The sequence below is a fragment of the Bactrocera tryoni genome, chromosome 5, assembly GCF_016617805.1.
Source record: "Bactrocera tryoni isolate S06 chromosome 5, CSIRO_BtryS06_freeze2, whole genome shotgun sequence".
In the NCBI taxonomy this organism is placed as follows: Eukaryota; Metazoa; Arthropoda; class Insecta; order Diptera; family Tephritidae; genus Bactrocera; species Bactrocera tryoni.
In genome coordinates, this window is record NC_052503.1 from 78763476 (window position 1) to 78788348 (window position 24873).

Here is a 24873-nt window from a genome sequence, read left to right on the forward strand (position 1 = left end):
ATATATGATGCTCTGTTGGCATAATTCCAACAGCCATTATCGATCGATAATTAAAAAACTGTCTTTACGACAGAAAATTTGTAAGATTTGAATCTGTTGATAAATGTATCAAGGTGCGTACATGCACATATACGTACCTTGTTTGCATACATATATGATCAAGAAACATGAAAATAATTAGCATATTTGATAAACTAACTGTCGATGTCGAGATTTTCTCAAAAGTTATCTTGTGTACAGATCAATTACGTACGTTAACTGCTTCGTCATCTGACTGCAGAATGCTTATTATTTTATATTTTTATTTGAGCATATATCAAAACGAAATTTGGTATAGTTCAAGAACCAAGACAGCGCTAAAATCTCCGAATAAACTGTTCAGATCGATTTAATACAGCATATGAGTCGGTGCCAATCAAACTGGCGCAAGAAAATCAAGATAAAGCTATTCTTGTTTTTGAGCTGTGCCATCTTTTGACCAAAAATTGTCCAAGTTGGATTGAAACTATTCAAGCTCCCAGATACCGAATATGTGGATGGCTGTTCTTATTGCGAATTTTAAGCGAAAATATCGACCAAGCTGTCAAATATATTATTGATATTCAAAAGGAACTTTTCTCTGCTTTAATCCAGGCAAGTTGCGAGAGTATAAAATGTTCGGTTACACCCGAATTTGGCGCTTCCTTACTTGTTTCTACTTGTATTTAACTTATGTCTATTCCAGATGTGAAAGTCTTCACAAAATATCAAGGAAAAGTTTATGCCTCTAAAGCTATGCTCCGGTCGTGTGAGGTAGAAGTGAAAATACAAGGCAGGAGGCAGTCATTTTACAAATAAAATATACATATGTATATACATATGTAAGTATATTTTTTTATAAATTTAGATTTAGCCACAGGCGCCAAACGGTGTGGATGATGTATTGAGTGAAGTTCATGCTCTTTTATCGAAAGATGAAATTCGAAACTTAAAGTTTACGAGTAAAAATAGTGAACAATTTCACAAAAAATCAATTTGTAAAAAAATATGTATTTAATTAAAAATGTTGTCATAAGGGACTGATTAATAACTGAATAGCGGGAAAAACACAAGTAAACAACATGCAGGCATTAAATTTATAGGTACTTGCTATATACATATGTTCATTAGTATATGTAACGCTTAGGTCCGATCGTGTATAAAAGCCTTCAAAAGAATATATTGTGTATACATACGCGATAACTTGAATGAATTTCTTTGGAAATATTAATTGTTTGCAAATCAAGTAAAACATGTTTTTATTTACTTAAAGCTCACGTGCAATGGGGAAAATCACAAAGAGCATGCAGCAATAAAACCACTTTAAGATTCTGCCTTTATTCAACAAATAAACACAATTGATACGGAAGACTCCACGGTATACCAACACCAACACAGATTCAAATGTAACTACTTATATCAGTAAAGAAATCTACATACATATATGTAGAGAATATAATGCTTATATTTTATTTAGAGAAACATCAACAGCTCAAGTTAAAGCAGAAACAACCCAAATTTCTCTTTATTTGAAAATTTGTTCATTCTCAATTTTATACAGACAAAACAGAACTCTCACTTAGGCCACTACCTATATTGGGGAGATGAGCACATGCCCGACCAAAGGAATTGGAAAACTCACAATTACAGATGCATACGTACATATACATAGATACATACATATGTATATGTATCTACAACTTAAATCATGCAGCTCGCTGATGATCTCACAGTCGTATGTATTTACCCGGCACCAAGTGATAAGACAACGCAAAAATTCCCCAAACAAATATACGTAATAATATATGTATGTATGTGATGATCTGTACCAACATATGTACATACATATCCACTTACAAGCATTTAAGCTCAAGCCCAATGTAAATTGCGGCACAGAACACAATCAGGGGGATGCTAAAGGTACTGCAGATCATTGCCTGCATACATACATACGCACATACTTTGCACTTAATTGCGAAAATAAAACGAGGCACACAAGCGGAGAAGTTGTCATCGACGTTGTGCGTTGTGATAGTGGTGCAGCGCTTTCTGGGGAATCACAGGTGCCAAAGATCAGATCGTCAATACTATAAAGAGCATGTAAACAAATTGCTGGCAATATTTGGAAGAGCGTGCTCACAAACATACATACATATAGCTTCCGCACAGTGGCATTGTAAGCATGAAGTACAATTGTGTTTCTAAAATGAAAAAATGTTTTTTCGGTCATAATCCAATTTTTGTGAAACTTTCATCAGGAACGTCGCATTTTATAACGTTGATGTCAGAGGTTAAAAATATTTCGAGTGAAATGCGGAAATGCTTTTTGGGAATTTATTGTGAATTCACAATATTCATTTGAGTAATTTTTTCTTGAAAAAAGGATGGCTCTAATCTACAAATATAACCACAAGACCGAATTCAACAAAGTAGTCAACAATACCCGGGATTCATCATAATAAAATAGTCTCACACAAGAAGCAACTTATAGGTTTTGATAGGTACGAAGGTTGCATTTAATATTTCGGATTTAGAGAACAAAAAAAATATTAATGAACGAAATTCGTTTCCATAGTTTTCAAAATATTCTTGAATATTGAAATATTCTGATTGAGGCTATCTTCAAAACAAGTGTTTTGAATGCAAGGACCGTGTCTTCGGGTGTCGAAAAACGTTGACCTCTTGGTTTATTTTCTACGTACTGGTATAAAAAGAAGTCATTCGATGCCAATTCTGGAGTAAACAATGGATGACTCACTGTTTTGAGTGCTGAAAAATGCTGTGGTTTCAGTTGTTGTGTGAGAGCTCGCATTGCCGTGGTGAAGTTGGTTTCTTGATTTCTTAAAAAACTGTCGTTTCTTGAAAAAAAAAACAAATGGTAGTGCACCACTCAGAATTTACTGTTTGTGTTGTTTTAGTCTAGTTTAGGCGAGGTGTCCGGTTCCCTGCAACCATTTCCTTGGAAGTGTTCGTAAGCGAACAACCATACAATATGTACATTCGATTGCTGTTTACTTTCGGACTCATAAGCGTAAGTCCAGGATTCATCACCAATGACGTGTTTTGAAACACTGCTATCGTATTTTTTTGCCAAGATGAATATTTTATGTTACTGTAAAGAACTCAAAAACGCTATGGTATTTTTCGGCTAAGTTGTATAATTTAATTTACTGTAAAGAACAGCATGAATAACAACAAAAATGGCAAACTATGCGAAAAGTTGCAGATGCTACAATAAAGTCGAGATTGCAACATTAGGGTCACCAAAACCCGAAATATGAAAGGCAACCCACGTATATGTGCTTATATCGAAACTAAGAGAAGCTGTGTATAGAAATATTAAAGCCCCAAGCATATTTCTGACATAACAAACCTGCTATACAGCTACATACAAGCTCTAACAGTTAACCTAAGGATTACGCCTCGGAGCTCTAATTATCGTATGACATGGTTATTGAGGGGATACACCTCGCACTGTAGAAATAATCAGTTTATGGATAAAAAAAAATCTTAAATGCGAATAAATGTTTATTACATAGAAGCCTTGAACCGTAGTTACGTTCTCAGAATTTTGCAAGGGTCTCTGCCTTATCTTAGTAGTAAAACGTCGAAAGGTTGACACATGATTGTGCATTCCCCAAGTCACTAATGATTGTTAATGAAATTATTATTACTGTTGTGCATATATTATATGTACATATAATGCAATGTTCTACATACATACAACATACAAACATACAGTTTTCATTGACTTATCACTTTGTGCGCGCCTTTGTGCTATACATAAGTATATTACAAGCCTACGAATTGCTTTGGTAGTAAACTATAAGTAATAGCATATGTGAGGCAACCGCTTTAATATGTAAATATTTTGTTGATTACGGGGGTTTTCTAAGTAAATACATACATATATACATACTACATACATGCAATTGTTTATTGTCTATAATTTGAATGCTCTAGTAGTTATTAGCTTTAAACTGAATGTAACCTAAATGAGATGGGTTTTTCAGTGGAAATTCTGGGTCAAATTAAAGTACAGTAGACAAGCAATTAAATATGTGTATATACATATATGTATATGTTAAGTACATACATACATAAATTTTAAAATATTTAATGCTGATAAATACAAATTATGCATACACATACACACATACATATGTAAATATATAATTAATAGTATTGATGTATGCTACTCACCTATTTTTCATTCCAATTGTGGCTGATTTTTTCTGGAGATTCATTTAAAATTTTTTCCAAGAAATTTCACTGAAATGTAGAAAAAATAACATTTGTAATCTCTAATATATTATTTAAATTTATATGCATTGTGGAAAAAATATTTTGAATATTGACGCGTAATTGAATAATAATTAAAAATATATAACCAAATATTATGCGCCTAATTCGAACTGTCAATAAATTTTATAAATGCAGTAAAAAGAGCATATGTCGATTTTGCTCATTAATCTTTCACCCTCAATTACTTTGTATTGTTTAAATTATTTTATTGTATGCTGTTTATATATTTATCTTTCTAATTATTTGGCGTCAAAAGGAAGGAAAAAATACAATTACATGAAATATCCAGTTCTTTACCTTTGATTGATATTTTTTTGTTTTTGAATGCAACCCTCTAAAGCGTCAGTTTGTTTTTGTTTTGCTGCAATTCTTTATTGTTTTCACGTTTAATGATTGAGCAAACCTGTATGGGTTGGTTTGACTCATTTTTTTGGGATGTCGTAAATTGTTGACGCTGTTGCTGTATGACGAAGAAAAGAGGCAAATAAATCGGCAGCACGAATTTTCAATAAAAATTTAAAACAAAAAAAAAAAATAAAAAATTCTTAAAAATTTTTGAATATTGAAAATACGCATATGTATGTAGATTTGTGATAAAAAGATTGAAAGTGCTGTTTAATTAAAGTTTCAATTCGAGCATTTCTGTAATATTTACGCCTATTTAGTAAAAAAAAATTAAGTTTTATACTGGAAAATAAAAAATGTGTAATTGCTTCTCACTTAACACTATATAGCAGTAATAGATTATGATTAAACCAAATTTTTTATTCAGAAAAAATAAAAAATAAAAATTGAAATAATAAAAAAAATATAAATTCCCAAAGAAAACATAGGTACTTATGAAACTCAATGACGTCAGCGTAAAAAGAATAATATGTACAAATGCATAGCTTGTACTTTATTTTAATGAACTTTGACTGTAAAAGTTCAATAAATTCCCACAAAATTGCGAATGCACATACATACATACATACGTTTCGATAAATAAGTTTGCAACAATTGGAATGGCAGACAGAAAGCAGATTATATCAGTCAATGACTGGAGGTGTATATTGTTAAATGTATTTTATGGCTTTTAGCAGTTCGTTTTCGCATTTAAAGTTGCCAGCTTAATTAAGAAATACTTTTAAGAATACGAATAACTAAAAAATCAAAGAAATTAAAATGAAGAATATAATGTTAGCAAATATAAAAAATTAAAAAAAAATCTCTTACAAAAATTTTGATTCTTCAGTTTGCATGGCAGCTGTATGTTGTGGTGACTCAATCTGGACAATATTTTCGAAGATTGCACTGTTGCCTTGGACATCCAAAATTTTGTGAAACTATCTCCTCAAATGAAAAAGCTTTCCATATAAGAACTCTATTCTGATCGTTCAGGTTCAGTTTACATGACAGCTGAATGCTATAGTAATCCGATTTAAAGCTTCTTCGGAAATTGCATGATTTGTTTAGGCAATAATTCCTGCCATAAGTACATATGTACTTGAATTTACATACATATGTATGTCCACTTTGGAAGAATGCCAGTGCAACATTTACTTTTCAACGGCTAATTTATTGCAGACGCTATGCCTTAGACTTTAAAAGTTAAATAAATTTCTAAGAAATGCACTAATACAAGCATATACACACGCATATTGCGAATATGCATAAATTGCATAAACGACTAAGCGTCGTCACTGTGCCGGTGCCTCATCAAATGATGATAATGAATGAATCATTTGTTTGCTCAAAGTCGTCACATGGGCTAACTGTAGTTTTTCAACGAATAGGTACATAAACAAAAATCAACAAGAACACAACATACAAGAGCAATAACAATACACAATGATGACACAAGATTAACTAAAACAACAATAACAACAAACTAAGCCAGTAAAGCCAACAGCAATCACATAATCAAGCAGCAGCAAATGTCAAAAGATTCATCAACTTGTGGACAGTTTGGTGAGTGATTACTCCCGGTATGCCGCACGCCGAGAAAGCTCACTCGAGCGCTCGAATAATGTGGGCGCGGCACGCCCCAAGTACTGTCACTTCAGCAGCTAAGAGTGACAATAGCATATAGCAGTCTTGTATAAGTTTTCTTAAGAGCGCGTTTTCGTTGTTTCTCTTGCTTTTGTGCTCATTTGCTTAGCTTGTCTCCCTTAGCATTACTTTTAGCAATGTTTTGCCTTTTTTTGGGCTGAAATTTCGTTTGTGTGCAGATTAAAAATCAACAAGTGGTTTCTTGCTTATGGGCTAAAATTGCGGTACTCTACACTCTGCACACACGTATAACATTTATTTTTAGATTGTTATATATTACTCATACACAACCGTGCAAATATATGTATATATTATATATGCATATGTTGAAGCATTTCTTCGTATAAGACGTGCATGTGTTTGTGTGTATGTGTGTGAGGAAACGTGTTTGATTGAATGTTTGCCAGTTACTTTATTTGTTGAAGCGAGTGCAAGTACCTTTTACATTATTCATTCATTACAAGAGGTTTGTTATTTGAAGTACAGTGGGTCGCAACGCGTGCATATGTGGACAAAAAAATATTGTTTTGATATTTAATTCAAACGCTTGAGCGGGACTAATAAAATATGGACTAATTGATTCATCTATACAATTCAAAAAATTTCCATGCTACAATAATGGCTTAAGTATAATTCGAAAAAAAAAAAAATAAATATTCATAACCAAAAATATATTACAATGGGCGATCTAGGTGCGTCGTAAGACAACCACTCTAGCTACCATAAATAAGGTCAATATAGCTCTGAGATTTCGTAGCAAAACTGCAGTGGAAAGATACCGCAAGGACTCAAAAATTATATAATGGTTGGACGGTTCTTAAACGATTGTTCTTATTCGGAAACAGGCAGACTCGTATTTCGGAAAAACCAAATCAAATCAGCATTCCCAGCGAACAGAAAAAACAGAATTTTCTAAGCATTGTAACAATTTTTAAAACAGCAACTGACTATCTTAAGGAATTAACAGTCAGAGATCTTACTGGCTTCGTTGAAATATCGGAGGGATCAGTGAAAACGATTTTGAAAGATCCTTTGGGCCTAAGAAAATTGAAAGCACGATTGGTTTCAAAATCGCTTAATATTTTTCAAAAACAACATCGAGTTAAAGTCTGTAAAACAATACTTTCCGACTACTAGGATGTCATGAAACGTATTATTAGTGGCGATGAGTCTTGCATCTATGCTTACGATCTGGAAACGATCAATCGGCTGAAAATTGTGGCAAAGGTGAGCCGAAGCCGAAAAAACCACGTCAAAGCAGGTCAAAAATCAAGGTTATGTTGACAATTTTCTTCGTTTATCGATATGTGGTGCACTCGGTATTCCTTTCGACCGGCCGAACTGTCAACAAGGAATACTATTTGAGTGTTATGCATCGTTAGCGCGAAGCTATTCGTCAAAGATGCCGAAATTATGGACCGACAACTCTTGGTTTGTGCACCACGATAATGCACCGTCGCATACTGTATTAAATTGTACTAAATCATCGTGAGTCTTTCGCCAAATTTTCAACCAATATCCTGCCGCAAGCACCGTATTCGTCTGATTTAGCTTTGTGTAACTTTTAGCTTTTCAGCGAACTCAAACGATCACTCCGGGGAAACCGTTTTGACTCAATTAAAGACATTAAACATGAATGACTACGCGCATTGAAGGCTCTTCCGGAAATTGACTTTAACAACTGCTTCGAGAATTGGCAAAACGTTGGCACAAATGTATTGAAGCAAAGGGGATTACTTTGAGGGGGACGACACAGATTCTGAAGAATAAATTAAGAATTTTGAAACTATGAACAAAGTCCTACTATTTTTTGGTCATAGTAGTATACATAAACGGACTGCGAATCTAACAAATTCCAGTTCTCTTCCATCTGGTGAACGACACCAAATAGTAGATGAGAAAAAAAAGAGTATAAATGGAAAATAAACACGATATTTTGTTAGAGATTGAGTTAGCTTTTTTAAATTCGGAAGATATTTTATATGCAAAATGATAATTGGAAAGCTTTAATATATATGTATGTACATATGTTGGGGAAGGATCTGTTGGAAGTTTATCTAATTCCGCTTGAAACACTAAACAAGGAGAAACGGCAGCGAAAGTCCTGGTCACTAAGGATGGCAAGTTTCGAGCAATTTTCTTTAAAAAATTTTGATAAAATTTCCAGCACTATTTTTTCGATAAAATAATCACGTGTGTGACCTTTTCAAATTTTCTACCATAAATTGCAGGTGCTACTAGAAAGATATTTTGTGGAAATAACTTAATATATGAAGCTGTTTATTAACAAAATATTATCAGCATTTATTATTAGTAGAATGCAACAATAAGGCTACGACTACTGAATTGTGATTAAATTTTATAAAAATTATGGGCATTTCCTTTGAATTCGGCATGCTGTTGCTGATTACTGTGCTCTTTAATTTATGGTATCAAATCGCTGCAGGCGCTATAAAATGGCATGTGTAGCCGACATAAGTGTAAGCTAACAAATATGCAAACCTGCAAACCTTTGGTAGTGGATTTATTTATTTTTGTAGAAAACAAAAACGTCAAAAAAATAAAACAAAGTAGAAATAAAAGCACACAAGTATACTCATAAAGTACAATGGAGGGTACTTGAAAGTACGCTGATTTTCAAATGATACCGTACAAAATATGCTACAGTTAAGATTGTTAAGCAGCAACGAACAGTCAGTGAAAGAAACAACAATAACAACCATTGAAAATTCATACATATTAACGAAAAAGCAGACGAGAAAGTTAAGCAGGCGGTAAGTCAGTGACAATAAAGAGAGAAAAACGCTGAATGAAGTTTTACAATTCCCTTTTGGCGTTTTTGGCATTTGTTGCCAATATGTTTTTTCCATTTTTCGCGTATTAATTTTATTGTTTGGCTTATAGCTACATGCGTACATACATACATAAGCACGTATTTTGTTGCTTGGCGGACTGGCACGTAACACCAACACCACGGTCGTGTGAAAAATGGTGCGCTCATGTACTAGTATGTTTGTGCATGTGTTTGTATTGGACTCTGCATTTTTTTCGCAAAAGAAGAAAGTCCCAGTTGAAACAAGTTTCTGATGGCATCACATAGCAATCACTGCTTACCGCGCACACCACTCCGCAATAATGTTTTCTTCTTAATCACTTCTATTCTTATGACCAGCGGTACTTGTGCCTGCAGATACATGTGCACATACCAACATTTGTGTGAGGAATTCTATGAATTACGACTCTTGAATGGACGCTGGTCATTTCACGATCACCGTTGAAGATATTGTAGTAATGCGTTTATGCCGAAACTCTGCATTCAAGTAAACACATATACACATGTGTGTGTGTGTGTTTGTACAAGTAGAAGTCTTTCACAGACGCTGGTACTTGAGGTTTTGTCGAGTCACTGCACTGAAAGCTAGATTATATAGTGGACAGATGAAAGCTGTATTGGAATCAAAGTATTTATATATGTATTGAGGCTCAAATATAGACTGTTTAAACTTAGCGAAGGTACATACATACATTTATACATGCTATGAAGCGCCTAGACAAAGCGAAATGAATGCCAAAAAAATCCATAACACTTTAATAAAAGCAATCCTTTAGCTGATATCATGAATTCGGCTAAGATCTGATATGGAATTTATAAAACTCTATTTAGAAATCCACATACAAATTCCCAGATTTTCGCTGTTGGCCAATGATCGCAAATAAGGCACAAAAGCAAAAAATTATACAAAAAAGCCTACAGAAACTTTTAAATGCTGCTGGTGTTTGTTGTAATTTATATCCTCCCCCTTTTTTGTCGACCACACCGATTTTACGAACTTCTGACTTTCTCAAGTACACAGCGTGCGCAGCAACATTTTTTATTTGTTCTTGTTTTTCTGTGTTCCTTAATGTTTTTTCACTACTTTCGTCCAATTTTTCAATTTCGCAATGAAATTTATTCCAGATAGACCGGTTTCCGTTTGAAGTTGGCCTACTCGATTGCGCGTGTTAATTTGCGTTTAGATTTTTTTTTAATTTTCATTCCCGAAAATTACATGTGATATTTATTCGTATTCTCACTCTATGTATGTTTGTATATATTTACGTTTGTGCCTATATTTTAACTCAATCGGGGTTTTATTGTGCCTCTAGGCACTTATTTAACATTAGATCGCATCGAAAATAAATTATAATGGCATAAAATCAGAACGTGAGAGAGACAGAGAGAGAGACTCAAAACAGTTTTTTCGACTTAGCGACGTTGTCCTGCTTACAACTTGTTAACAGAACGGGAATATTTAACGGTCCATTACACTTTTACTATATATTTTGTAGAGCTGCTTTTTAGGTTAGGTTAAGTTAGGGAAATAAGCTAATTACTCGTGAGGACACAAATAATCCCACCTAGACTCTGCCAAAAATGAATTGAGGCGGCTTATAAACATAAATTCCAACCAAATCGCCGGTTTCGTAAAAAGCATGGAACGCGGGATTCTTCAACCTTAACATAGTCCAGTGCATGCTGGACATTGGCGGAGAAAGTGTCTAGATGTTTCCAACTCACCTTCCTCATTGCAACTTTGTATAGTTGCGTCTTCCAAAAAATTTTGCCTCACAGCGTGTGTGCCAATGGAACAGTGCCCCAGTATGAACGTCTATCAGTGTATCGATGTGAGCTTTGAGGCTACTTCAAATGACCTTTCCCGTTCCAGATGGCTTTCTCAACTATACAAATGAAGTTTGCTGACCATCGCTTGCTGATCTCGCGCGAAGTCCATAGATCCAGCACGAAAACACAAAGACAAAAGAGCCCCTGCTCGTTTCCAACCTATGGAAGTACAGGAATGGGTGCATTTTCCCGCAAGATCATCAGATTTACTGTTTCCGACATTTCCACTGTGGAAAGGCACCCAAACAAGTTTAATATGGAAGTATATAGCACTGATTGACTAGCTATGATCTCATTGTCAGCGATACCAAGGTCTGTTATTTAGTTAAAGTAAACAATAGGGTTCAAAGCAGAGAACTGTAGATGTTTGCCAGTAGAAATATTTCACCGAGTTATATTTAAAATAACTAAATTCTAAGCGCAGAACAGCGAAAGAAGTGGGAAAAAGCGGATACCTATAGTCTGACGTAATTTTTCTTTAAAATTCTCACTTTCTCTGCATATTTTATCAATATTTTTCCATACACACATATATGCACATACATACATTAATAAAATACAAATTTTATTGGCAATATTGCTTAGCAACTGATTCATGCAAGCTTATATTCTGCATAAATGCAATTCAAAACCGGATCTAAATGAAATTCAAATACTTTCAGTTACCCAGACATACTTAATGGTAACTTTTATAGTAAAATGTTGAAAATGTGTGTGAGATACATTTGAAATTTTTGGCATTTTAATTTTGGAACAACCACTTCACATGCACTTAATACCACAAATTGAATACAATTTAATTTCAAATAACTGAAAAGCGCAAACAAGCGCAACAAAAAATGTGAATTAAATTAAAAAGCACTAAACGAATCCGGTAATGAGAAGCGGCAGCGCTTTGGGTAATACCAAAAAGCACGAACATTTCGCGTATAGTGAAAATTTGCCGAATGAGAGCGACTGCACAGCCAGTTCCGCTTCCCCGAAAAAAAAATGCAAAACAAAATTGACTAATAAAATGTAATAGAAACACAAAATTAACAGCTGCTTTCTAGCCATAAATGCTTAAAATTGGAGAGTAGCGCAAGCAGTAAGCAGCATTAATGAAAATGAGTTGCCAAAATCACACGGAAACACACAAAGTGCTACATTCTAACTTCAAACGTTAGACAGTGGCTACTCGGAAACGGTTTACTGAATATAGTAATGCCAATGAAAATAGTAAGTCGTATAGTTGGACGCTAGAAAACGTCGTGTTCCAGCGGGCACTCCACCAACATGCCGAACACCTGAAAACCACGACAGTGACGACAGCTAACTAATATGCCGGCCGAAAGAGAAGCGAACAAAAAATGCCGCTACTCCACTGTTGCTAGCTTTGCGCATGTATGTGCGTATGTGTGTGTGTCTACTTTGACAGTAAGTAGCTCGAAAAAGTTGGCCAAAATGAGCAAAGCCAGTTTATGGCTTAAAAGACGAGCGTCAGCGGCAGCCGCTGCCACCGAATGAGGTGTTGCGAGGGCTGCAGACGTTTTAAGAATTGCGCTAACAGCTAGAAAAATTAGAATAAAAAATGTATAAAAAATTGTCGCACGAATTGACGGCGCGACCGAAGTAGAACTCGCGTGAAATACTAAATATGTGCGAGTACGAGTATGTATAACCACGAGTGCTCATACATATGTACATACATACATACAGACATATGGCAGTGGTGAACTTGGCTGTTCAATTGTCTTGTTGGTGTGACAAAAACAGGTTAACCGGCGGCACAAATACGCATACGAAAATTGCGGTATTTTATGTATGCTACGCGAGTCGAATATTAGCATAGAAAATTTGTTGCCGAAAGAATGCTAGAAAAAAGTTGTGCGCATATAGCAATAATTAAAGCAAATTTAATTACTTTTCATTTAATTTGTGTAATAAAAACGAGGCGCTCGAAAACTAATTGATTAGAGGCTTAAACTGTACTGGATCTTTCCACAAACTGTTTTGGAATAGGGTTTAACCAGTCATTGCGAGTTGTTTGTTGGTAGTTAATACAAGGCAAATCATTGATATTGGTGTGGAGATTTCTGAACCTTCCCTACATACATACAAAATGGATAAAGGAATGTTTTTAAATATGGAAAATGCTTATTATGTATGTATATTACCACTTCGATTTCTTGGGTTAAGTAATAAATAAAATTGTGAGATTACTGGTTTAGAGCATTGTAACGCTTTGGAGAGCAAATGAAATACTACATAAAAACTTCAAAAAGGAGACCTGAACTTTTTTGCACTACACCGAAGCTATTATACGCTACAAAGCTGCATTTCTTATAGAAAAAAGGGTATATATGTAAATCTTTATCTTGATTTTGAGCAGTCAGTTTTTATGACAGCTATATGTTGAAGTTAACCAATCTGAACAATTTCTACAGAGATTATAGCGCTGTTTTAGATAATACATACTGTGTGCCAAATTTTGTCAAGATATCTTATCAAATAAAGGAGTTTTCCACACACAAACTTAAATTGGATCGGTCAGTTTGTATGACAGCTATATGCTATAGTGGTCCAATAACAGCGGTATTGTCAAATGAGCAGCTGCTTAAGGAGAGAAGTACGTTTGCAAAATTTCAGTTCGATATCTCAAAAACCCAATGACTAGTTCGCGCATATACTGCCAGACCAATGTAGCTAAACCGACTCAGTTTGTTACGCTGATCATTTATTTATATACTTTCCTTCCAGATTTCTGAGTTGGATTTCCATTGACGGCTTTTGTTCTAGCACTGAACATATAGACCTCGCGTGCGCTCAGCAGCCGCTGGTCAACGACTCACTTCTGTTCGATTGCATGATCGTTTTTGCCCAGAGAGATTTTCTGAACTACTTGTCATAAGCAAAGTTCATCTCGTCGCAATAGTAAGTGTTCTTACTGGACATTAGATAGTTGACATTCATGCGATAAAGCTAAAATCTTGACGGATGCAAGTTGTCAAATTTGTATGGGGTAGGGTGAGGGGGAAAAAACCTGGCACTTTCTGCTCCATTGTCCGGCTTTTGTAAAGCTGAGGAAGAAACATCTCGTCAGTCTTAGGTTAAGCGCCTAATATTAGCCGTCTCTACAAATTTGTGTGATAGTCTCAAAGCACTTTGTCAATTTGTAAGGCTTTCATGATCTATTTTATAGGATTTTTAGTTAACACAGCGGACCGGCGTTCTAATCTGCCCAAGTGATATACCTGTTAAGATCGACCTTTAAGTCTAACCTAACTTTACTAAACATTAACGCAGTTTTCGAAGAGAATCTTTCGACCAAAATTGAACAAAATGAACATTCACGGGACAACCCTAATATTTACAAAAGTTATGAGTGACGAGCGTGCAAAAAAAAAATTACTTAATGCAACAACTAAAACTGCATGCATAACACAAATACATGCATTTTCACATACATACCTGCATATAACAACGGAGGGTACTGCTGCCAGCTAGCTGATCGCGCTTAAGTGGCAAGAATGTGGTATTGTGAATGCGGATACTCGATTACAGACACACCAACAAATACACGCATATTTTCTTGATTCCTCAGCATTTATGTGTCTAGCTGCAAAAAAAGAGAAAAGTAAAAAATCAAATTACAAGCGTTGCAAATTTTTGGCAGAAACTACTTTTTCATACACATACCAATTAAAATTAAACACACACACACACACACATATGTATATATATATATAATTAACAAATGTTGTTAACAGAGCGCAATGCATTTTCATCAACAAGCTCTTGCATGAAGCCTGCTACTAAGAGGCAATAATGAGCGCGCATACGAATTGCTGAGAGCTCATGAGCTCACTGAAGGCCGTTTGGCTAGCAAAGCGCATTGTGAAAAATGTCTCGAAATCACGCCCGCTCCCACAGCGCAATGGTTATACTACCGCTTTTGTGCTACTTCAGTGGCTAAAACAATTGCTGCTGGGAGTGTTAACTTGTCCTAAAATGGATAAAAGCCAACGTCAAGTAGGCTCTGTTACACTAGCTACACTAGTTAAGTTGAATAACTGCTTGTAAATCGGTGTAAGCAATAACAAGGGGTTGCCAGATAGTTTAGCTATTCAAATATAACTCGCTGAAATCGTTTTCAAAATTTAAATTATTTCCGAAGTTATGGTCGATAAATGTTAACGCAAGCTCGAAAGAACATTTTTGAGGTGGTCCTACTTAATCGATTCCTTTGCAATTTGATAAAGATGTTTGTTATACATCTCTCTAACGTGCCTGCTTCAGATTTCAAAAAATTTTAATTTTAAGTATTTTTAAAATTTTTCAAAAAATAAAAAAAGGGAATAAACAGTTTTTTTTTCAAGTCGACCACATTTGGTGAATTTTTTTCTTTGGCAAAGGTTCATCCGCCAGTAAAGAAGAAGGTCAACCTGATATTTTTATATTTCTTAAATGCAATTAAAAATCGCATAAAAACTAGAGTTTGAAAAATGCCTAAAACTTAGCGTCTAGCTCAGTATACCCCCTTAAGGCTATTTTTGTAAGTTTTGGCAAACACATGAGAAGCCTCTATCCAGCTGGCCGTATAAACTTCCCGCTCTAATCTATCTTTTATTTCAAAGAAGGGTACTAAAATGCCATCCTAAACTACTTGTAGTTCATGGTAGCCATAACAGCTTTCTGTGGTTTTTTGTGTCTACTATTATTTTTTAACATATGTATATTTTTTTTAATGAAATATATCAATATTCATTGAGCGTTGGCCACCCTTCTTCTGAAGCCAGTGTGAAAAGCACACAGAAATATCACATTGAAGTACATGCCTACATACTTATATGCATGTAGTGGTGTGTATATGCCACAATTGCCGGTATGAGACCGGCAAAAACTGTTAACAACAGGTTAAATACAAATACATATAAAAAGTCAAACAAGCAAAAAAATGCATAACAAATTGCGCTCTTAAAAGCTAAGAGCCAAACGACAAATTCAAACCCATTGCTCTTAAATTTACAACGCAAACTTAACTTTTCATTTTATCAAAGGCATGAGATGCTTGCATGTGATACTCGCATACAGCGGTCTGTCGGTCCAACTGCATGCCGTCAGCAAGTGTTTGTTGTATTTGGTATGCACGTAAGTGTTTTCCCTTATGTGCTGATAATGCTAGCCCTATCGATGTTAATGAAATGCAAATGAGTGGCGAGCGACGCTGATAAGTGCAAGTGATAAGCGATTGACGAGCAAGCAATAATAACAATTACAGCGGCTACAAAGAAATCACATTAATTTTCTTTAAATGCAATGAGAAATACGAAGGGATTACAGTTGTTGGTAGTTACAAAAAGAATTGAAAAAGGAGGCGTTTAGGCGCTGATAATAGATGTAAACATGCGTGTGCAGTAGTTAATAGTAAGAATGTTTTAGATATTTGTGATATCAGATGTTGGAGTGAGTAAGGACTTGGAGAGAGTTTACTAACTGCAGCCACTGTGTGTAACTTAAAACGATCGTGAACCCATTGGGAAGGTATGAGCTGTACTATTTGTAGTTCATCATTAAGCTGACTCAGAGCGTCTGCTACTTTAGAAAACGTACATATAGTTTCAATGCAATGATGACTTTCTATGACTCAAGAAGGAAATTAAAAATAGCAGCGACAAGAGAGAATATCTTCAAAGTTAAAAGAAAAAAATTAAAAAGACAAGAAAAAATCTTCAGAGGTTCATTTCTTATAGCAAAAAAGATTATACAAGGATTTTGAACTCGATTTTGAGCGGTCAGCTTGCATGGCAGCTATATACTACAAGTATGTATAATTGTTTTTGCGAAGGTTGCAGCGTTGCTTTGAAAAATTATTTGTCAAGATATCGTGTCGAAAAAAAAATTTCCTTACCAAAACTTGCTTTGATTCATCAGTTTGCCTGTAAACTATATGCCATATCAGTGATCCCAAGAAATGATGGAGAAAAGAACGTGTATTATTCAAGGTACATATAAATATTAATAATCATTAATACCAGCTTTTACAACTTCAAACAAGCGTGGAACTCCACACAACTCACGCCCAAAGTTTTATATACATATACATACATATGTATATATTTTAACTAAGTCAAAAAATATCTTTCACAATAAAAGGGTAGCGGTTTCTGTTAAGAAAGAGAGCGATTTCCGCACTCACTACACAAATTACCAATTAAATAGTACAATTACGTCCAACTGCGGACGCTGAGTGTAGCACACAACCGCACGCACACAGCGCGCTACAACGCGCCATCAAACGCCTTGAAACGGCCTTTCCCGTAAGCATTGCCAAACCCATTCCAGTCGGAGTTTTTCACGTATAAAATGCAAAAGTCAAAGTTAAGAGCGCGCTCTCTCCACTACAATGGTCGCACTGCCCATACATAAATATACATATGTACATGAGCACCACCACCAACGCAGCAATGCTCTTACTCCACACTTTCCACTTTTCCTTGCTTTTATTGTGGCGATTTTTTCGATTGCATTGAGAGCGCGCCGCCGCTCACTTGTTGCTCACAACAGCTGTGGCCACAAAGCGCTGCGAGCCAGCCAACACCGCCAACGACCGCCAGCGCCAACTCACCACTACACACGCGCTCAGCAGCCGCAATGGGTTCACTGAGCGCCGTCAGGCCGCTATGTGACTTGCATGCGCGCTTGTTTGTATGGGTGTGTGCGCGCATTTGTAAGTGTGTGTATATCCATTTGTTCGGACATGACATATGTATGTATGTGGTGGTGGTGGCACACGAGCACTCAAAGGTAGGCGCGCGTTGGCTTTGCGATGGAGTCACTGACAGCGGTGAGCGCACGCTTCGCTTAACTATATGTGTATGTGTGTGTGCGTATTTTCTTGCTCTGTTGCTTTTGCCGCTTGCCGCTGGGGCTGGTTCACATTGAAAAGAATTTCACTGACTGACATTTAGTCTAGTGCCGTTTTTGGTTGCAGTCGTGCGACGGACAGTCACCGGAAAAAAGAATTTTGTATATTGAAAATTTCAATTGAGAGAGCAAAACAACAAAATTAACACACATGAAAGCGTTACAAGTTTTAATCAAATTTAACTAAAGTCTAAAAGTAAAAGCAAATTAATTAAACGTTTAATTTTAACGCAGAAAAGTTCTTAAATCAATACGCAGTACGTGACAATTGTGCACAGTTAATTATTATCGCCGCTTCAAGCTGCAGTTTGACGACATTTAGTTTCGCCGGCTATCAACAACCGAAGATATATGTACATATATAATATAAATTATATGTAATTGTGGATAGCGGTCAGCAGTAGAGCGCTGTATTATAAAAGTATAATCATATTTTTATTGTTTTTGGTTTTGTTGTTTTTTTTTGTTATAAATTATTACTAAGATTTTTTGTGCTGATAAAAATTACAAGCGTGACACATTTAGCACGAATGCGAGTGTGTGTGTTTGCAGGCTGGCATTTTGCCCTTTACGGTTTGTGCAACAACAGCAAAAAAGCTACTAATTAAGGCGAAACCCTATACGCTAATTGCAGTGAAATTTTTAATTAAATAATAAGTGAAATTATATGGAAACTAAGTGTGATTTAGTAGTGGTGAAAAAAAAACAAGCAAAACTGTAGTAGAAAGTAAAACACAAAACGGAATTGAGCGAAAGAAGAGAATCTTCGTAAAATATAACAAATTAGCGTTCAAAATAATATATGAAGGCAATTGAGTAAGGCAACAAACACAAGCGGATTGTAAAACTTTATTCTAATAAAAAACTTAAAAAACAAAAAAATTATAAAGAATAAAGAAATCAAAAACAAAAATAAAAATGTGAAGAAAATTATTAAATAAAACCACGGCAGAAAATTTGCATTTCGAAGCATATTGTAGCCGGAAAAGTAATGCATACATGGTCAAATGAGTGCTTAAATAAAATATTAAATATATTCAAAAGCTATATTTGGCGTGAAATCGTAAAACATGTAATTTGTAATAGAAAATCCAATTATTTTATGCAAATTTATCCGCAAAACATATATACAAGATAAGCAAAAAGAGATAATTGTTTTCTTTTGTAAGATAGCTGAAAATGAAATAAAATTTTCGTGTAAATATTTTTTCTTAATTTTGTTTTCATAAAAAAAAGTTAATTAAATTTAATTTATAAAATATTATGTAATTTAATCTAAAAATTAATTAAAAATTTAATGAAATAAAAATTATTTTTTTTAATTAAATTAAAATAATTTTTTAATTAAATTAAAATTAAGAATTAAATTATTATTAAAAATTGTGCTCTTCCGATCCGATTTTAATTTAATTAGTTAAACAGTTAAATTTAAATTAACTTTTAAATATATAATTGAAATAAATATGTAAAAGTGAATTATTAAATGAGTTAATTTAGCCAATTTTATAAAAATAAATGAATCATAAAATAAAAGTTCATTGCAACTTCATAAAAATCAATTAATTTAATTAAACTATACAATTTTAAATTAAAATAAGTACATAAAATTTAATTTTGAAATAAATTTTTTTCACTTCAATATAATTTTTAATAAAAATCAATTCATTTAAAAAACAACAATTATTTAACAAATATATAGTTTTTAAATTTCAATGCAATTTCATAAAAAAATCAATTTTTTAATTTAAAAAAACTAACAGAGTTTTCTAAATGCAATAAAATTTTCTTCAAGAGAATTTTCTAAAAAACGTTTTCATTAAAATTAATTTAATGTTTAACTGTTAAAACTGTTAACGCAATTTCATTAAATTTAATTTAAAATAAAATAATTAAATAAATTTTCTTTTTGAAGTTTAAATAATATTTCATACAAATCTGTTTAATAAATTTAATTAAAAATAATTATGTTTTCTAACTTCATATTAATTTTTAATATTAATTTAATTTTTTAAAAACTAATAATAATCGATGTAACTAAAATTGATTTAGTCTTTTAAAAATTCTTATAATTTCACAAAATTCAATTTAATTTAAAATAAAATTTTTAAATAAATTTAATTTTTAGAATTAAATCACATTTTCCAAAAACTAATATTTAATCAAATTAATTAAAAGAAATCATGTTATTTTTAAATTTCAACAAAAATTCATAAAAATCGTTTTAATTAAAAATAAAATTATTAAATATTTTTTGTAGAATTATACCACAATTTCATAAAACTTAAGATTACTCAAATTAATAAAAGGAAATTATGCTTTTTAATTTCAGTACAATTCCATAAAAATCGTTTTAATTCAAATAAATTGTTAAAAAATTTAATTTTTCAAATTTGAATGCAGTTTCATAAAAATTTTTTTAATTGGATTAAGTAAATCTTTTTTAATTTCAACGTTCATAAAAATAAAGTCAATTTAACAACAATAATTAAAAAATTTAATAAATAATTTTAATTTTTTAACTTCCTTTTAATCAAAATAAATTTAAAGTTTTTTTTTGTGCTTGAAACCAACCAAAAGTTAACCGAAATAAATTCGATATATTTTGTGTGTAAAAAAAAATTATTTCATAATTCGTGTCAAAAAACTTACAATTTTAATTAAAATATTCAAACCATGCTTTCTATTGAAAAACAATATTTACGCCTGCATTGTAAGCATGCAATTTTTCTTTGAAAAACTTCGCATTTTACAATTCAAAACATGCCAAGCTATAAATCAACAAATAATAAAAGCAAAGAAAAGCAAAAATAAGACTAATACTAAGCAACAAATAGAAACACACACATATTTATTGCACTTTGAGCGCGCTACTCTAGAAAAAAAGAAACAAAAAGCAACAACAATAACGGACGAGTAATTGATTATACGGTAAGCAACAGCAACACAGATTCCTCAATGCCATGATATTGCAAAAACAAAAAAAAGCAGAAAACAACAATCATACTGGCAATAAATTGCACAAGCAGCTGATAGATTATTTGCCAAACGCCCCCTACCCAATACACGGCGCACGCCCATGAATATCAAATACATATGGATATATGAATTTATCCAGCATTATCAGCAAACAATACTCAAGCAGTGGGCAACAAGTGGCGTACAGCGAACGGCAGGCAAAAGTAAATAAGAAATTAGAAGCAAAAATAACAGAATAAGCATGACTGAGGCGCAAAAACCAACAGAAGCAGCAAAAGTTATTACGCCAGCTAAAAGCCAATTTCTCAACAAGCTAACCAACAATCAACTGTAAAAACCAATAAATAAGCAAGCAACCGAGAAAAACTAATAACAGCCAAAACAAAAAAGTGCAGTGCAAAAGTAAGGAAAATACACAGACACACACACATACACATGTATACGTGCGCTATATGACAGGCAAATGAAATAGGGAAATTTTGCAAATGTGAAAGAAGAACTGACAACGACGCGCTGCCGCAATCAACATAAAATCCAAGTGGCCGTTAAGCGCGCTGCTAACCAAATAAATATAACCGAAAAGCCAAATGCATCTTACATACAAATATAGAGTACCTACATACGTACCGCAAGTCTACCGCAGAGACACTGCTGCTTTGCCTAGAGCATCAAAGTCAAAGGCAAAGTCAACTATTGACGCGCTGACTGATTGACTGGCTGTCGGGCAAGTGGCCAGCGTTTATGGTGCAAAAGAAGTCATCCATATGCCAATTGCTGGCTAACAACGGCGCAGGAATAGCCACAAGCAATGCTAATAAGAATTTCTGACACACAAACAAACATACATACATACATACATACATATGTACATATATATATATTTGTATCTATATCTGTGTATGTGGTTATACAAGCAAAAGCTATGCAGTTAGAAAAACAAATATATGCATGTATGTGTGGTAAAAAGTGAGCGAAGAAAGCAGCGGCAGTTGCAACAGGCAGGCGCAGGCCGACGGCGAGCTGGTAAGTGGCGTGAAAAGTTGGCAAACAACGCGAGTGCAGCAAAATGAGACACAAAACCAAAAACAAAATGCAACCGTACAAAAAAAAGCATACAAAATGCAATCAACAGTAAATGCAATATATGTGTGTATGCGGGTATATGCAAGTAGTTTGGTGTGAGCAACAAGTTGCACGACCGTGACAACTGGCAACAAGTGGCCCATACATATGCAAACACACAATTTTAGCGTTTGCTGCAGAAGCAACAGGTTGCTCTCGGCCAACAAGCAGCAACTGGCAGCAAGTACCCATAGCTGTTGCATGGAAACGACCAAGCAAGGACTGTGGTTGCATTGTTTGCTGCGTTGATGCAACAGTGCAAGTTGAGTAAAAAAAAGAAAGAGATTTTCAAGAAAAATCAGTTATTGTTGAAGCAAGAAAAGTGCTAGCATTGGCAGCAGTGAGCGGCAAGTGGCCGGCCGCAGCAGCAGCAATATATTAGTTTACGCAACAAGCTTGCATGCCGCAGCCAGAAAGAGTAAACGGGTTATGCGTAAGAAGAATTTGTGGAATTTCTGGGTGGTGGTTATTGAGAGTAGCAGAAGAAACTGTGTGTAAAAGGCAAGCGCAAATGTGCAACGAATAGTGATTTTGATGCGGAATGGTTGCAAAAATTGTATAAAAGGATTTATAAAGAAAATATAGAAAAATTAAATTGTGGAAAGAATTATCGAAAAAATTACGGTAAAATTAAAGAAAAATTATAGGAAAATAATTAAAGCAAAAAGTGTAGCAAATAACTTAGACATAATAAAAATTAATATCAAAAATTATGGCACGAAATTATAACAATAAGTTATAAGAAAAATTTATTGAAAAGAAGTATGAAAAAATATAGACGTAATAATAGTAAAGACTCGGCGATAACCGCGTAAGCGGTGCCTACGCCAATAAAGAAGAAGAAAAATAGCAAAAACTAGAAAAAAATATATAAAAATGTAGCTTAAAATATAGTTATAGTTATATCCAAAAGGTTTAGGAAAAATTATAAAGAAATCATAGCGCAAAATTAGAGAAAAAATTATAGTAAAAAAATTACAGCAAACAATTATAGAAAAATTATTGCAAACAATTATAGAAAACATTATAGAAAAATTATTGCAAAATAATAGAGTGCAATTTTAGAACGAAAAAATTACAGCAACAGACTATAGTCAAAATTATAGCCAAAAAAAAACCAAAGCGAACATATATAGAAAAATATTATAGTGAAATTATACAGAAAACTATAGGAAAAATTATAGCACAAAATTATAGGAAAAAATGAAGTAAACAAATAAAGAAAAAAATATAAAGAAATTATTAAAAAAAATTTTGGACAAAGATTTTCATTTCGGTTTTTACTGAATTTCAAAAATTGTAAAAAAATATGCGTCACAAGTTTATTGCAATTAACATATGCAAAAAATTTTAATTTGGCCACAGGTTAAAAATTAACAGCACTTCTTGCGAAGCAGCTGATAATAATCAAACAATTCTGAAGAATGAAAAAAACATTAAACAGTCAAAGAAATCTACAACTCAAATGCATGTAATTACTTTTCCAGCGAACGCGCTTTAACGGTTTCAAAGCTCGAAAAAAGTTGAATTTAAGCTGTACTACTCTAAGTTGAAACATTAAGCAATAAACAAATACAATTTAGAACAGCAAATGCTGCAAACAAACGGTTAAAACGACGAATTGTTCAATTTAAACCTCAGCAAAACAAAAAACGAAAAAAGCCACGCTCAAAAAGTAGGTTAAACTCTTGAACTCACAACAAAACTAAAATAAGCACAACTACACAGAAAAACAGCATCAATCGGTGAGGTAACAAAAAACCGGCCCCTACGACCTCACACGTACGAAGTTCAAGTTAAAAAAAATAAAAGTAAAAAAACAAAAATGAAAAAAAAACATAACAAATAAAAAATATATTGCAGCAGTAAAACAAAATCACGTACCGGACATGGTTATCAGAAATTAAAACATAAAATTCGAAATGTGTATATACATAAATGCATACAAACAAAAAGATTTCAATCGCAACAAATGCGAATTAATAGCAGAAAAGTCCTAAACAAAAAAGTGCTTATAAATGGCCAATTTGTACCGTTAATAACTAGAGAAAAAAGAAAAAAATTAAAAAATTATCATTACTATATACAAAAAGTAAAAAAATGCATTAAAAATTTGAAAAAAAAATTATAAAATTAATATAATGTGCTCTCTTTCTTCCCTTTCTATTAAAGCAGACAAATAAAAATTTAAATAAATATTATATCAGAAGTGTAAACTAAAATACCAAAATAAGTGCTAAATAGGCGGTTCAAAGAGAACCAACGCCCGCTTGACGACCCCTGATAACGTACCACGGTTAAACTCTGTGCCAATAAACGTCAAGTTCGGCGCTAGAAGCACCAACTTACATAAAAGTCAAGCAAACGACACAAAAGCAACTATAAAAACAAAAAAAATGGAAGGATTTTATGACGGCGATTTGAAAGATATATGGGATTCCGATCTAGATCCGGTGAGTTTGATAAAATTTCTAGTGAACAAGTTACTAGGTAGCTATAAGTCTTGTATAGCACTAAGTGTGTGTACATAGTGCTGCGAATTGCAAACAAAAGTGTTTTAGATTTTAAAGCAAGCTTCGATTTTATGGCGAAATGACGCTATTGAGGAGAACTATTTTAAAAAATTTGTACAAGTTAAAAATAAAAAAGTCCAAAAATTGGTTATATGAATTTTTCACATAAATTTCGAAGTTATGTGAAAAAAGTTTGTATATAAAAGTTATAGATTTCTTCTTTGCCTACAACATTGCCATACAACTTTTTTCTACTGGATCTGTAGTTTTGCCGAAAATCCTTGGGTTTCAGTGTATTATGATTTTTATGTTTTCAAAAATTATCTACCCTGGTCTATA

At 33.5% G+C, this 24873-nt stretch overlaps 1 protein-coding gene and 1 long non-coding RNA gene across 4 annotated transcripts in view; one reads left to right on the forward strand and one right to left on the reverse strand.

Moving 5' to 3' along the window:
- The window catches only part of LOC120779050, a 118484-nt gene that overhangs the window by 9814 nt on the left and 83797 nt on the right, over window positions 1-24873 (reverse strand). The window contains exons 3-4 of the long non-coding RNA XR_005705599.1: window positions 14468-14615; window positions 4222-4290 (exon numbers count right to left, since the gene is read on the reverse strand). This is a non-coding gene — a long non-coding RNA (uncharacterized LOC120779050). The remainder of the gene's footprint in view (window positions 1-4221; window positions 4291-14467; window positions 14616-24873) is intronic.
- Window positions 17989-24873, forward strand: part of LOC120779040 (cyclic AMP response element-binding protein A) — an 84036-nt gene continuing 77151 nt past the window's right edge. For 2 of the 3 annotated variants that reach the window (XM_040111163.1, XM_040111165.1), the window contains exons 1-2: window positions 17989-18344; window positions 24194-24474. In XM_040111163.1, coding sequence (XP_039967097.1) covers window positions 24418-24474 — 57 coding nt within the window. In that variant the 5' untranslated portion in view covers window positions 17989-18344; window positions 24194-24417. Of the gene's footprint in view, window positions 18345-24175; window positions 24475-24873 lie in introns of those variants that run through there. The other variant, XM_040111164.1, reaches the window with a different exon arrangement.